Source organism: Cupressus sempervirens, chromosome 9 (assembly GCF_028749045.1).
Source record: "Cupressus sempervirens isolate cs-2001-9-10 chromosome 9, ASM2874904v1, whole genome shotgun sequence".
NCBI classification, from domain to species: Eukaryota; Viridiplantae; Streptophyta; class Pinopsida; order Cupressales; family Cupressaceae; genus Cupressus; species Cupressus sempervirens.
In genome coordinates, this window is record NC_143126.1 from 529,828,433 (window position 1) to 529,840,374 (window position 11,942).

At 33.2% G+C, this 11,942-nt stretch overlaps 1 protein-coding gene across 2 annotated transcripts in view; it reads right to left on the reverse strand.

The window, feature by feature from the left end:
- The window catches only part of LOC149539678 (vesicle-associated protein 1-2-like), a 31,059-nt gene extending 20,735 nt beyond the window's left edge, over positions 1 to 10,324 (reverse strand). The window contains exons 1-7 of one of the 2 annotated variants that reach the window (XM_089800900.1): positions 10,274 to 10,324; positions 7,440 to 7,562; positions 6,896 to 6,966; positions 6,476 to 6,557; positions 6,213 to 6,328; positions 5,952 to 6,110; positions 5,690 to 5,731 (exon numbers count right to left, since the gene is read on the reverse strand). In XM_089800900.1, the coding sequence (XP_089657026.1) occupies positions 5,690 to 5,731; positions 5,952 to 6,110; positions 6,213 to 6,328; positions 6,476 to 6,557; positions 6,896 to 6,966; positions 7,440 to 7,488 (519 nt within the window). In that variant the 5' untranslated portion in view covers positions 7,489 to 7,562; positions 10,274 to 10,324. Of the gene's footprint in view, positions 1 to 5,689; positions 5,732 to 5,951; positions 6,111 to 6,212; positions 6,329 to 6,475; positions 6,558 to 6,895; positions 6,967 to 7,439; positions 7,563 to 9,979 lie in introns of both variants that reach the window. The other variant, XM_089800901.1, reaches the window with a different exon arrangement.
- Between the last annotated feature and the right edge of the window lie 1,618 nt (positions 10,325 to 11,942).

The window sequence follows — 11,942 nt, forward strand, 5'->3', positions numbered from 1 at the left end:
AATTTTGCTCCAAAATGTTTTCTACATTAATCTTTTATAGTAAATAACTATTGTATGTATATTCCTACCCTATGAGATGACGGGATCATGCTCTAATACCACTATGATCTCCCCATTTGAGATTATCATTGCCTTTTCTATTATTCTTCAAAATAATCTTGCTCCCCTCTCTTTGGCTAGGAATGAAATTTCCTTTACACTTTATCAAAAAGGTCACCGCCTTATATTAGAAAAGAAACCACTTTTCATCGTTGCCTTTGAGAGTCATATATTTTTCCCCAAATTTCTCTCCTTTCCTTGTCCTCAAATGAAACATCATCCCTTAATATCTTTCAATGTGGAGAAGAGTTAAACCTCTTCATCATGTTTGCCCTATGCAATGGGTACAACTTTTTTACAACTCATACATTTTTTGAAGAGACATAACTTGATCATAGAAGAGTTACAAGATTTCATATTTAGCTCCTTAGCCTTTATTAACTCATATGCTCTTTTCTTCCTTTCTCTCCCCTCCCAAATGAAATTATATTCTACCTTTTTATATCTCATGTTTGAGGGAGTCACGACTTTTCCTTTCATGCCTTTTGACACTTTTTTGACACTTTAAAAAATAAGTTTAAATATGTTATCGTCTAATTTTATATTTTAATTTTATTATTCTTTAATATTTTAATTATATTATTATTATGTCAATTATACAAATTTTTCATTCCTGATATATTATATTATTCTATTAGTAATGTATTATACAATTATATTAACAATACATTACATTATATTATTATTTTACTATTATTATTTATTTATATTGTAATTATATTATATATTTATTAATTTATATTTAATATTATAATATATTTATTAAATCTTCTTTTGACGAGATGCCATCACATATCACTCATCTCATTGATAAACATGTCAATCCTATTAGCGATTGAGCCCAAGAATTAGGTTTCAGTCCAACTACCACTAGAGTGCAAATCTCGAATGCTTGATTATTTGATCTCTTGAAAAGCTTGCTTCCAATTCATCATGAGTGTATCGAATACTTCAACCATCATTCCAAGATTTTAAAAAAATATTGGATCAACCACGAGATCTAATTTCCCACTAAAATCTTAGCATAGCTCAGGGCCAAACTTGGGTCAAAACAAGTAGGAACATGATGTCTCAAACATTGTATTCCTAGGTACATGGTGTTTGAAACATTATCTACCTAGGGTTTTGAACTGAAATTGGGACTTCTAACATCCTTCAAGATGTGCGAGTTTGAAAAGTAGTCTAACCCTTTGCATTACTTCCCTTTTCACCATGTATAATACCTATCCCGAATCATGTTATCCAATTATCATCAAAACAATAATTTTTTATTTAATGATGGTTTTGTTTACTAAATACATTCTATTTGGTATTTGAGACTAACTTTTGTTTTTTATGTTTTTGGATTCTATATAGATTTTGGACAAACATATACAAAAATATTGCCATACCCCAAACCACCAAACCCAAACCAATAACTTTGATAATTACAAGCATGATTGTGACATAAGGAGGTTTATTTTTATCAATAATCATTGATAGCATCGGTGAAAGCAAGTAGCTAATTCATGTGAAAAAGAAGAGTTCCAAATTTTATTTAAACTTGCAATATGAGCCAAGATCTAGGGGCAAATTACAAAGCTAGAACACTCTTTATTTGTATTCATAGTAACACGGGGACACGTCCCCCCCCCCCACCTTGCCCCACATCCCGGAGAATTCAACTCATCGAGGACTTGGGGACTTCGTCCCCCCATCCCCAGCGGTGCCACTAGATTTCGCCACCTCCACCAGGGGTGGGGGACATCCCAATGTTGACTATTTGGATATTTGACTATTTATGTTTAATGTTCGATGTTCCAATTTAATGCAATGTTCAAGTATTTACTCTTTTACATCTTTATATCTTATATTGCAATACATTTTTTCATATCTAGCATTTTAACTACCATATGCATTAATATATACCCCCTCTCCTATCCCCCGCCACCATCCCCCCCACCGTCCCCAAATTAAGGCCTCTCTGTCCCCCCGTCCCGAAAACTTGTCCCCCTATTCCACCGTCCCCCCGTCCCCCAGGGCGGTGTAACTATGTTTTTATTTCCTTGCTCCAATTGTCTCTAGAGAACCCTCCTGACTCATACATTTAATTTCTAGAATGAACCCTTCTTTTTGGCCAAGCTAATGTTTGTGGAGTTTCCCTTTGCACTGTACTGTCTTTCTAAACAAAACCACCAGTCTAACCAATTGAACATAGTTTCTATTGTCTATTTAAGCTTAGCTTGCAAATTACAACCTTTAGAGTGATAAGATACAGAACATATTATGCAACCCTAGGCTCAGAGATTAGATCAAAGGTGATGAAAGGCAACCAGTTAATTTAAATGAACAAAAACAAAAGACAAGATGTATATTCCAACATTTAAGTCCAAAAATGATAAGACAATAAAAAATTTCTCGCAAGATTGCACCGTTAGTACATAAGGATATCAAAGTAACAAATTCAGAAAAAATACCAAATGGAAAATGGTGACTTTAAAGATTGGATAGAAGTTTCAAGGATGGAACTTTAACCCTCAGGGTTGGGCTTTTATGGGAGCAAAGCATCTATTCAGTTCATTTCTCAGAGACAGATTTATTGGACCAAGTGCAGTGCCCAGAATTTATTGCAACATCCAAGGCTCAGCTGAATTCCATACATTCCCAAGACAAATATTTTTCATTATATACCCTCTGATTAATTCCATATCAGAAAAGATTCAATTTTGAGGATTCAATTTTGAGGATTTGATTTACAAAATCTTAGTTGTAATCTTTGTTTCAAATATACATAATGTACAAATGTATTAAGATCTAAGTTTTAGAAAGCAGATTTTAGTCACTTTTAGGAGCAAAATCCAGCAATGTTTACCAGACATTAACACCTCAGAAGCATGCATCTACAATTCTGTAACCAAAAAAAGCTAGCCTTTTGTTAATAACTTAGTATACTAGATGCAGTGCAATAGCCATAATGTGCTGGAGTATCCTAGGCTTGAAATTTATTTTCTTATTAAGCTATCTGACTTATTCCTCACCTTCAGCAATTTAGGTTTGAACATACTCTTCACTTGATAAATAGAAGATATCTTCCACAGCGAGTCAAATTGTGATATTGCTGTCAGGATTCAATCATGTAGTCTTAGAGTAAAATACATTGACCCATGTTTCATGAGAAGAGGTTCACAAGAACCCATCTCTCAGGAAAATGAATAGAAACACTTAGCATCTTACTGGGAGGTCACCCATCTCAGTACCACTCCAACTCAAGCGTGCTTAGCTATAGAGTTTCCTCCAAGGTTAAGCCCACTTGTTTTCTAACCCATTAGCAAAACCTCCACAAGTGCTGTGCCTTACGAAACATTCATTAAAGAGCCCATTTGAGACCATCAATTGACAAGTAGGACATATCTTCCACAGCAAGTCAAGCGTGATATTGCTATCAAGATTCAACTATATAGTTTTTGAGTCAAACTCATTGACCACATAAACCCATCTCTTCATTTCCAAACAATCTACTCCACTTCCAAACATCATAATATTTAGCAGCAGATTCCGGGCCTGTTAGCACATACTCTCTGCTCAGAAGCATACATATCTTCATTAATAATTTAGCTTTCTGTTAAGAAATTGGTAGTCTTGATCTTAGAGCATACATTACTTACAAGTTACAATTACCAACAACTTCAAAGATTGATGTTGATCTCCCACAATGAAGTCAAGCTATTGAATACAAGAACAAGAAAAGGTCCAATAGTATATGATGGGAACAATAATATGATCTTGTGCTTTGGACTAGCTCCATTGATACAGCATAAATTATTATGCTAACCCTTATGCTCTTACCCTAATCAAAGCCACAGTCAAAAAGTTATTGTCTCATGAAAAATCCTATGTGTCACTTTTCAAGCACATGAAAAACAATTTTACTTACTTAAACAGCTTTAAAATTCGTAATAACAATAGATAGATATTCCCAGTTGATGGGGCAAAGGGAATAGAATATAAAAGGCAAGTGTAAGCTTGAGGCAAATCTAGTCTCAACCTCATGAAGGCCATCTTAAGCTGAATTTTGATGCAGCAGCAGGCACAACCCTGGGCCAGCTGGCACAGGATCAGAGTTCAAACTATAAAAACAAAATTTGTAACGGGTGGCAGTTTTTCTCTTAATGTTAAATAAACCGATGAAGTGGAAACATTGGTTTGATTAGAGGAATTAAAATAGCCCAGTTTGTTGACTATAATTTTTTACAACTGGAAGTTGATTCTTAAATTATTAACTTATTACCAAAGGGTATAAGAAAAATTCCATCAAGGATGGAATCTTCAGAACTACATAAATGATATCAATTGCATAACCAAGAGCTTTAAAGCTATAAACCGTCCCTAATGAGAAATATAATCAAAATGAGAGTTTTCATCTTGCAGCTAGAGGTGATCCTTGCTCATGATTTATCTGCCAACCAACCTGACACTGCAACCTTTTCTCCTTCATGATTTATCAGTGAATAAATAATTACAAGATAAAGATCCTACTTCTGAAAAGATCAAACACATTGCATTTTCCATACATATAATAGAATCTACAACCATGATTTGATCCTGATAAACAATTAAACATCACTAAAACATTGAAACTTATCAACAAGTAATCCATTTTTATTTGAAGCCTCTGAATCTACTCACATGAAATTGTTTTTTTCCCAACAAATGTTTCAGTATCTTGACTAAACATGCAGCAAGAATGCACCATGGCGATGCCTGGATATTCACCATTACTAAATACAGACTTGGCCCAAAATACATCAGTAGCTTTCCAGAATATGATGTCCTGTGTCCACTAATTCCATAACAAAATTTTGCTTAAACTTTGCAAAATCATCCATTTGAATTTCACTCAGAATAAAGTAGCATACCCAAAAATCTACATGTAGGCCACCAGCCTCTCAAAGTAGATAGCTTCCAGTTTCATCTAATAATAATTATGCACTCCTCTTTTTAAATATCTATACTGTTTAAATTTTAGCCAGCATAATCACTACTAGTTTACTATTCAAAACTAGCATGCCAAATGTTTCAATAATCAATGGCTATTCATCAGTTGACCAAGGAAATCACTCTTTAATGTTTACTGTTAAAATTCAAAAACTGTCCATTACAATTCAGACATTTCGGAAATTGTCAATAAATGTCTAATTGAGATTGTAAACAACTATTGGCCATTAACTAGTAGTTTCCTTCTCACAGGCAATCCTTTATCATAAACTTTTACATATATATAACATATGTGTGTGTGTACACACACACATGTGCATGCATATATGTGCGTGTGAATATGTTCAAGAGTAGTTCAAAACATTTGTTAAACACTAACTAGTAATCCACAGAATAGTCTAAAATATTGTGTACTTCTATTCTGTCATTTGTGTTCTTTTTGTTGTACATTATTAATTTATTACCATGCTTGCAAGCGAAAGGTGATAAAACTGAATCATATAAACTTTTAAAATGAGTCAAATAATTAAACTAGCACTTGAAAGGCCATTACTACCATCCAAATGATATAAAGTCAAGCTAATAAGAATGTAGTCGTGCCAAAGAGGAAGCTCACCTCAGATAACTTTGCTTTCAACTCATTAAGATCTTTTGAAACCTATTCATGTGTCATGTCAAACATAGAAATTAAGGTCCATTTTCTCAATAATCAAAACCTAAATTAAATCCATTGTTTCAGAATTCATTAAAATGAATAATATCATTAAACAATAAGCAATAAAACGCCTCAATAGCATACTCAAAAAAAGGAATCTAGAATTGAGACCATAATAATAACAATGCGCTGGCCTGCAACCAGCACATTTATTTACACTTACAGTATTTGAGGAGACATCAGAAGTAATGTAGCTCGTGGCTTCCTTTTGTGATTGTCCCTCTTCTGATGATTCAAGGATAGTGTAAGGGGGTTGAGGTGGAGGTACATAAAGCACTCTCAATTTGTTTTCCTCAATAACCTTACCAGGCTCTTTGTTGAACTGGAAAACATAGGTCATCGATTCAATTTCTTTTTGACATAGAAAAACCTTCTATCGATGAGCATCCAGCATTCAGAAATCAAAATCATAAATGGCACTCACCATATCAGAGGTGATATCCTTAAGAGTTGCCCCAGGAGGTGCTATGACACTCTGCACAAGGAATTTATCTTTGCATTGCATATCAAGTGGTGCTTCCTTCTGAGCTTGCATTGTTACTACACAGCAAGCCAACCCCAGTGTAGAGAATATAAGTAAAAGTATGACCAAGAACCCACCAAACAAGCTCAAAAAACTCTATATTGCATTATATCCAAAACAAGAAATAATACTCCATGTGCCACTGGAAAAATCAGGTCTCAAACCTGTCACATCACATGTGGCCTTAGGTGGCACGACGCCTGTATTAGGTCGTACACAATACTTCTTTGGAGATGTAGTTTTAACCTGTTAAAAGAAGAACTTTCGTATCATGTCTTTAACAACTGATCTCACCCTTCTATCAGAAAATCTATAATTTGTCTGACAAAGTACAACTCTGGGTGACTCCACAAAAGGAAAACTAACTTTAACTTCATTAATGGTAATTTTTGTGTTAATAGCACAGCCCCCAAGGCAATGAGACTAATGGAACAAGTATCACTGAACTGGCCCCAAAGTTACTGATATTAGAAAAATCCAATATGCTTGCTTCCATTTAGTTACTTGAACAAACCAGATCATCAGAATGCCTATAGGTCACCAAGCAAGAAATTACTTAAAACATAAAAAATAAGTGCAAATACCTTAAAAGCCACATGATTGTCCGTATTGTTGACCAATTGTAGGGAGCACGAACTCTGCTTCTTCAATTCAACTTCCAAACCATTCCATAACAAGATAGACAAGTGTCAATAAAGTTTAATACAGAACATTATGCATGTTTATTTGATGCCATTCCTCATTAAAGTAATACAATAAAATGACTGGCAAGAAGCCCATACAATAGTGAACAGTAAATTTAAAAAATTCTCTTGCAAAGTGCATAAAACTGGTGCATTGTGTCAGAAAAAAATCAAATAATTGACAGCTGAGTGTGAAATAAAAGATGAAATAAATTTGTTTTAGGGCATGTTGGTTAACATATGCCAATAGGTATATCAAATGATAAGCATGCAACACCAAAAACTTATGATCAAATGCAAGGTTTCCCCTGTAAGCATAGCTGCATCCCTCATACAGTCATTCAGTCAGAATCTAATATTAAAAAAGGATATAAATATCTTAATCAAATTTTCTCACTTAGCATAAAATGCCAACTTCAAAGGTGCTGTGAAGAAATTTACTCACAGGGAAACTTGAGCTCTCCAGGCTGAATGGTGACAAGTTCGTTGGTCATTGTTAATCTCTATCCAGACAGACCGGGACTTTGAATTTGACTACCAATATATAATAACGCCAAGCTCAAGCCCCCTATCCAGCCACATCCCACATAATGTTAAACAACACAAGTTTTCATGTAGTAAGCACAGCTTTATTAAATGCAGAAATAATAGAATTACAGTCTCAATAACTAGAGATAAATCATCCTTGTAATTTGAGTAATTATGTCAATCTGAGACCACTATAAACACATTGAAAAAAAAGCTACAATTACACGAAAAAGAGCCATTCTACCCGTCAACTAATAATGTCTGAAAAGTGATCCTAACAAGGCCTGGTCTAGTTGATAAGGGATGGAAGAAATATTCTTTTGCATGCACAGTGAAAAACCAATAGATCATCACTTTTAAAATAGTATAGGACTGAAAAAATTTTAAAATTAAATTTATATGCAAAAAGCAGTAATCTTTCAAACAAACAAAAAAATTAAAATGCAAGTAATTAGATTCAAAGCTTAAAACACCAGAACCAAATATAAGACCAGATTACACAAGTACATTACATCATTTTTACCACCTATCAAACAAAAAATAATTGATATTTAATTCAATAATTGTCAATTGAGCCATGTATCTTGTATATCCCACAATTGTGGAACACTTTAGCAACGGAAAGTGAACCGTTAAAAAGCCCTTTAGAAATAATCTGACTTCAACCAACAATTACAGGTAAATATACACAAAAAAAATCTGAAACAGAAACCTTTCACAATGCTGAACCCAGAAGTTCTTGGAATTCAAATATTGTGCAATTGCTCAGTAGCTATGTGAGCAATATATAAAGTATACTCTAATAAAAAAACTCAAACTAATAAAGCTAACAAGGCATTACTTCCAAACATTTGCCAGTGCACCTTACATACTACGGTTGCCTAACAATTTAGGCACAAGGAACTAGAAACCACATTGTGCACAAATAAATGAAAGTATTTCCAATACGAGTTGTGAATGGTAGGAATTAGAATTCCACCAACATTAAGCAGAGTGACAAGACAAACCCTCAATTCGACACAGAAAACTAAAATAATTTTACAAATGATAAAACAAGAAATTCTTTAAATTCAAGGTTAAATTATTATTCATGTAGATAGTTTATATAATTAAAAAACTAAATCTGCAAGGATAAAACAGCACTTTTCCCCTGTCAAATGGTTAAGTGGCAAATCACTAGGAACTTTATAATATAGACGCTTAAATCCTCAGAAAGCATGTTATTACAAGCTTAGATGTTATATATGTTGAAAGTTAAAATTAACAAGCTACCATATCCAATTTCAGGAGTGGAATACCCTAATGGACAAGGCCAATATAATCTTCGATGAATTTAATTGAAGCAATACCACTCAACAGAGGCAAGTTTTTTAATAAATAACCTTAATTTGATTCCAAACTACAATTTGTTATTTAGCAAATATATTAGACCGAAAAATTCTTTAAGGCAGAAATATTTCACCATGATGAACCCAAAAGTTCTAAAAATTCCAATATTACATAACTGTTCAGTAGCTTTGCCAGTATTTAAAGTTTGCGTGCCTCCTGAACAAAACTAAACATTGATCCATAAAGAGAACATGAAACTACGCCTAAAACTTTGCCAATGCACCTTATATTCTTAGTTCTATGTGGTTGCCTAACAACTTAAAAGAAAACCAGAGGTCGTATTATATATATGCTGAAGTGGAAACTACTTCCAATCTTTTGAGTTCCAAATTGTCTCAACTACAACAAAACCTAGAGATGAGACAAAAACCTAAAACGCTAAGTCTGAAGGATGAAAGAGATGGATTTTTTGGCTAAATAACGAGAACAGAAATCCTTTCAAATCAAGAATACAATAATAGTTTCTGTGATACGTAATAAATCTGTAAGGGTAGCAGAGCACTTTCGCAATGTCAAATGAGGTGAGCTAAGTGGTAAATCATCAGGTCCTTTATTAAAGAGAAACTTGCTTAAATCTCCAGAGAGTGCATTACCAAACAGAAAAAACAAATCGACGCCTGCTCTTCCTGCAAATTGGCAATCACATCATCTATATTGTTTGGTTAAATAACAACTGACAAGAAGTTGATCTAGAAACCCTATTTTACATGCAAAAAACAAAAAAATTAACATTAATCTCGCTCTATAAGCTCTGAGTTCGATATGAACGTCCTCGCTAACATAAGCATTTCAGAAAGCCCTAAATTTCAGGCAGAAGAAAGCAAAATTGTCCAGAAACGAACTTGAAAATTATTTCAATTCAAATAAGCAGTTCATGTAGCCACTGCATATAATGAAACCCTAATTCGAAAAAAGACGCGCCATTTTTCCAGAAAAAATAATTCTGGAAAAAATAATTGACGAGAGTTGCATACTCAATGTTCTCATTAAAATCTAAGACAAACAGAACTAGAAAACACATTCTGTATGCCAAACACAAAAAAAGAAGTTCCAAAAGTCGAGCTTTACAAGTTCTCAATTTGAATTTAGTTTTTCACCAACAACTGATGCACATATTTGGCGAAAACCTAAATACGAAGAAGGCAAATGTCAAATTTTCCCTGCAACTACCAAATTGCGCAATCGCTGAACAAATTCGGAGGGAATGGAAAACCACATCAAATGTATGACCAGAAATGGCTCGTGATTATCTAGATCGAAAGATTTAGCAGCTTGAAATTGCTAAAACCACAAAATCCTAAAATTCGCATACAATGAACAGCTACTTCATGAAACATTTAATGGTGCAGATGAAAAACATACAAATAAGTTGGCCGGGTGCGGCTTCTGTCGCTCTGTGAATGCAGAAACCCTGCTGGAAGTAATTAGCGAATTTTTAAATAAAAAGAAGACAGCCAAGAGAATAAAGTGTCATTTTCATATGCGTTTGAGGAGATTCAGACGGGAGTTCGTTTGGAAATTTGTGGTGACCGACACGTGTCGGAGTACTGCCAGTGAAGAAATCGGGTGCCACCGGCGGTTCCCAGTTTTTATATTCGTTGCTTTTCTTGAGAATTAAGTTGTGTAGAAATTTGGTGGCCTTTTTGGTGGCCTTCATGAGTGCAGGCGTGCAAAAGTACTTATTTTTCTCTTGGCACTTGCTTTGCTTTGGTTTTTCCATCTTCATTGAGGATGAAGCAAAGGGTCCATTTATCTCTTTATGCTTGAGTGTGAAAAAAATCAATGGTGATTTTTTCTTTTGGTAGTTTAGCTTCTAAATTAGGATGGCATACACACCTAGATTAGAAATAATTTATTATTGCTAATTATATTTTATTGTAGAACCAACTTTCATTAAATTAGGATGGTATACACATCTAGATTAGAAATCATTTATTGTTACTAATTCTATTTTATTGTTATAATTAAGTGTAGAACCAACTTTCATTAGTTTTGATGTGGAATAGAGAGGTAGATGGAAAAGATTAGTGGAATACGAGTCATAAAGTTTATTATGGAGGGTGATGTCTTTAAAGATATCAAAGATAAGCATATTAATATAATGAGAGTTGTTTATCTATATAATTGAAGATTAAAGATTTATTCTCTCATAGACTATTCTTAGTCTTCTAAACATTATAAGATCTATAGAAAGAACGCCAATTACCGCTCATATTCCAATTATCAATCATTCCTTACTCACTCAACCTCCTAGTTACCAACTTCAAATAAACTAAAACAAAATGATAACTAAAGCATATTAATAAATATATCATTTATCAATAGTCACCCACCTGTATCTACAGTTGTGCATAAGTATTAACAATTTTGAATGACTTTTAAGACATTTGTGCATAAGTATTAGCAATTTTTAAGGTGCTTGAAGTGCATGATTATAAAGACATCTTTAAGCAGGGCTTCAATAACACTTTGAAATGACCACTTTTTTAACCTTATGTACATAGCAAATCCCACAAAGTGTTATGTAACTATCCAAAAGTTAAAAGAATAATTATAAGTAGTTAAATAGCACATAGAGACAACCTTAAAAATCATCAAAATCTAATATATCATTTAGAATGTGTATACACCCAAATTTAGCTATAAACAATTCTCCTATTTATCTATCTATATAAAAATAATTAATTTTTATTATTAATTTTAATAGTGAAAAGACATTGTCAATTTTTAAAAATTAATAATAATAAGTGAACATTCAAACCAATTATAAGTTGATTGAAAAAGACTTGTGTAGTTATTTTTTAGTTTTTTATAAGATGGACCACTTTTCCAAAAGAAGAACATTTGAATGGTGATATTTTAAATCAACTAAGGTTGGTTGAAAAAGACATAAAAGAACATTTGAATGGTGATATTTTAAATCAACTAAGGTTGATTGAAAATGACATAAATAGTGATTTAAGATGAATCAATAAAAGTTGATTGAGTATAATGTTTAAAGTATTTTATATATGAACTATTATGTGAAAAA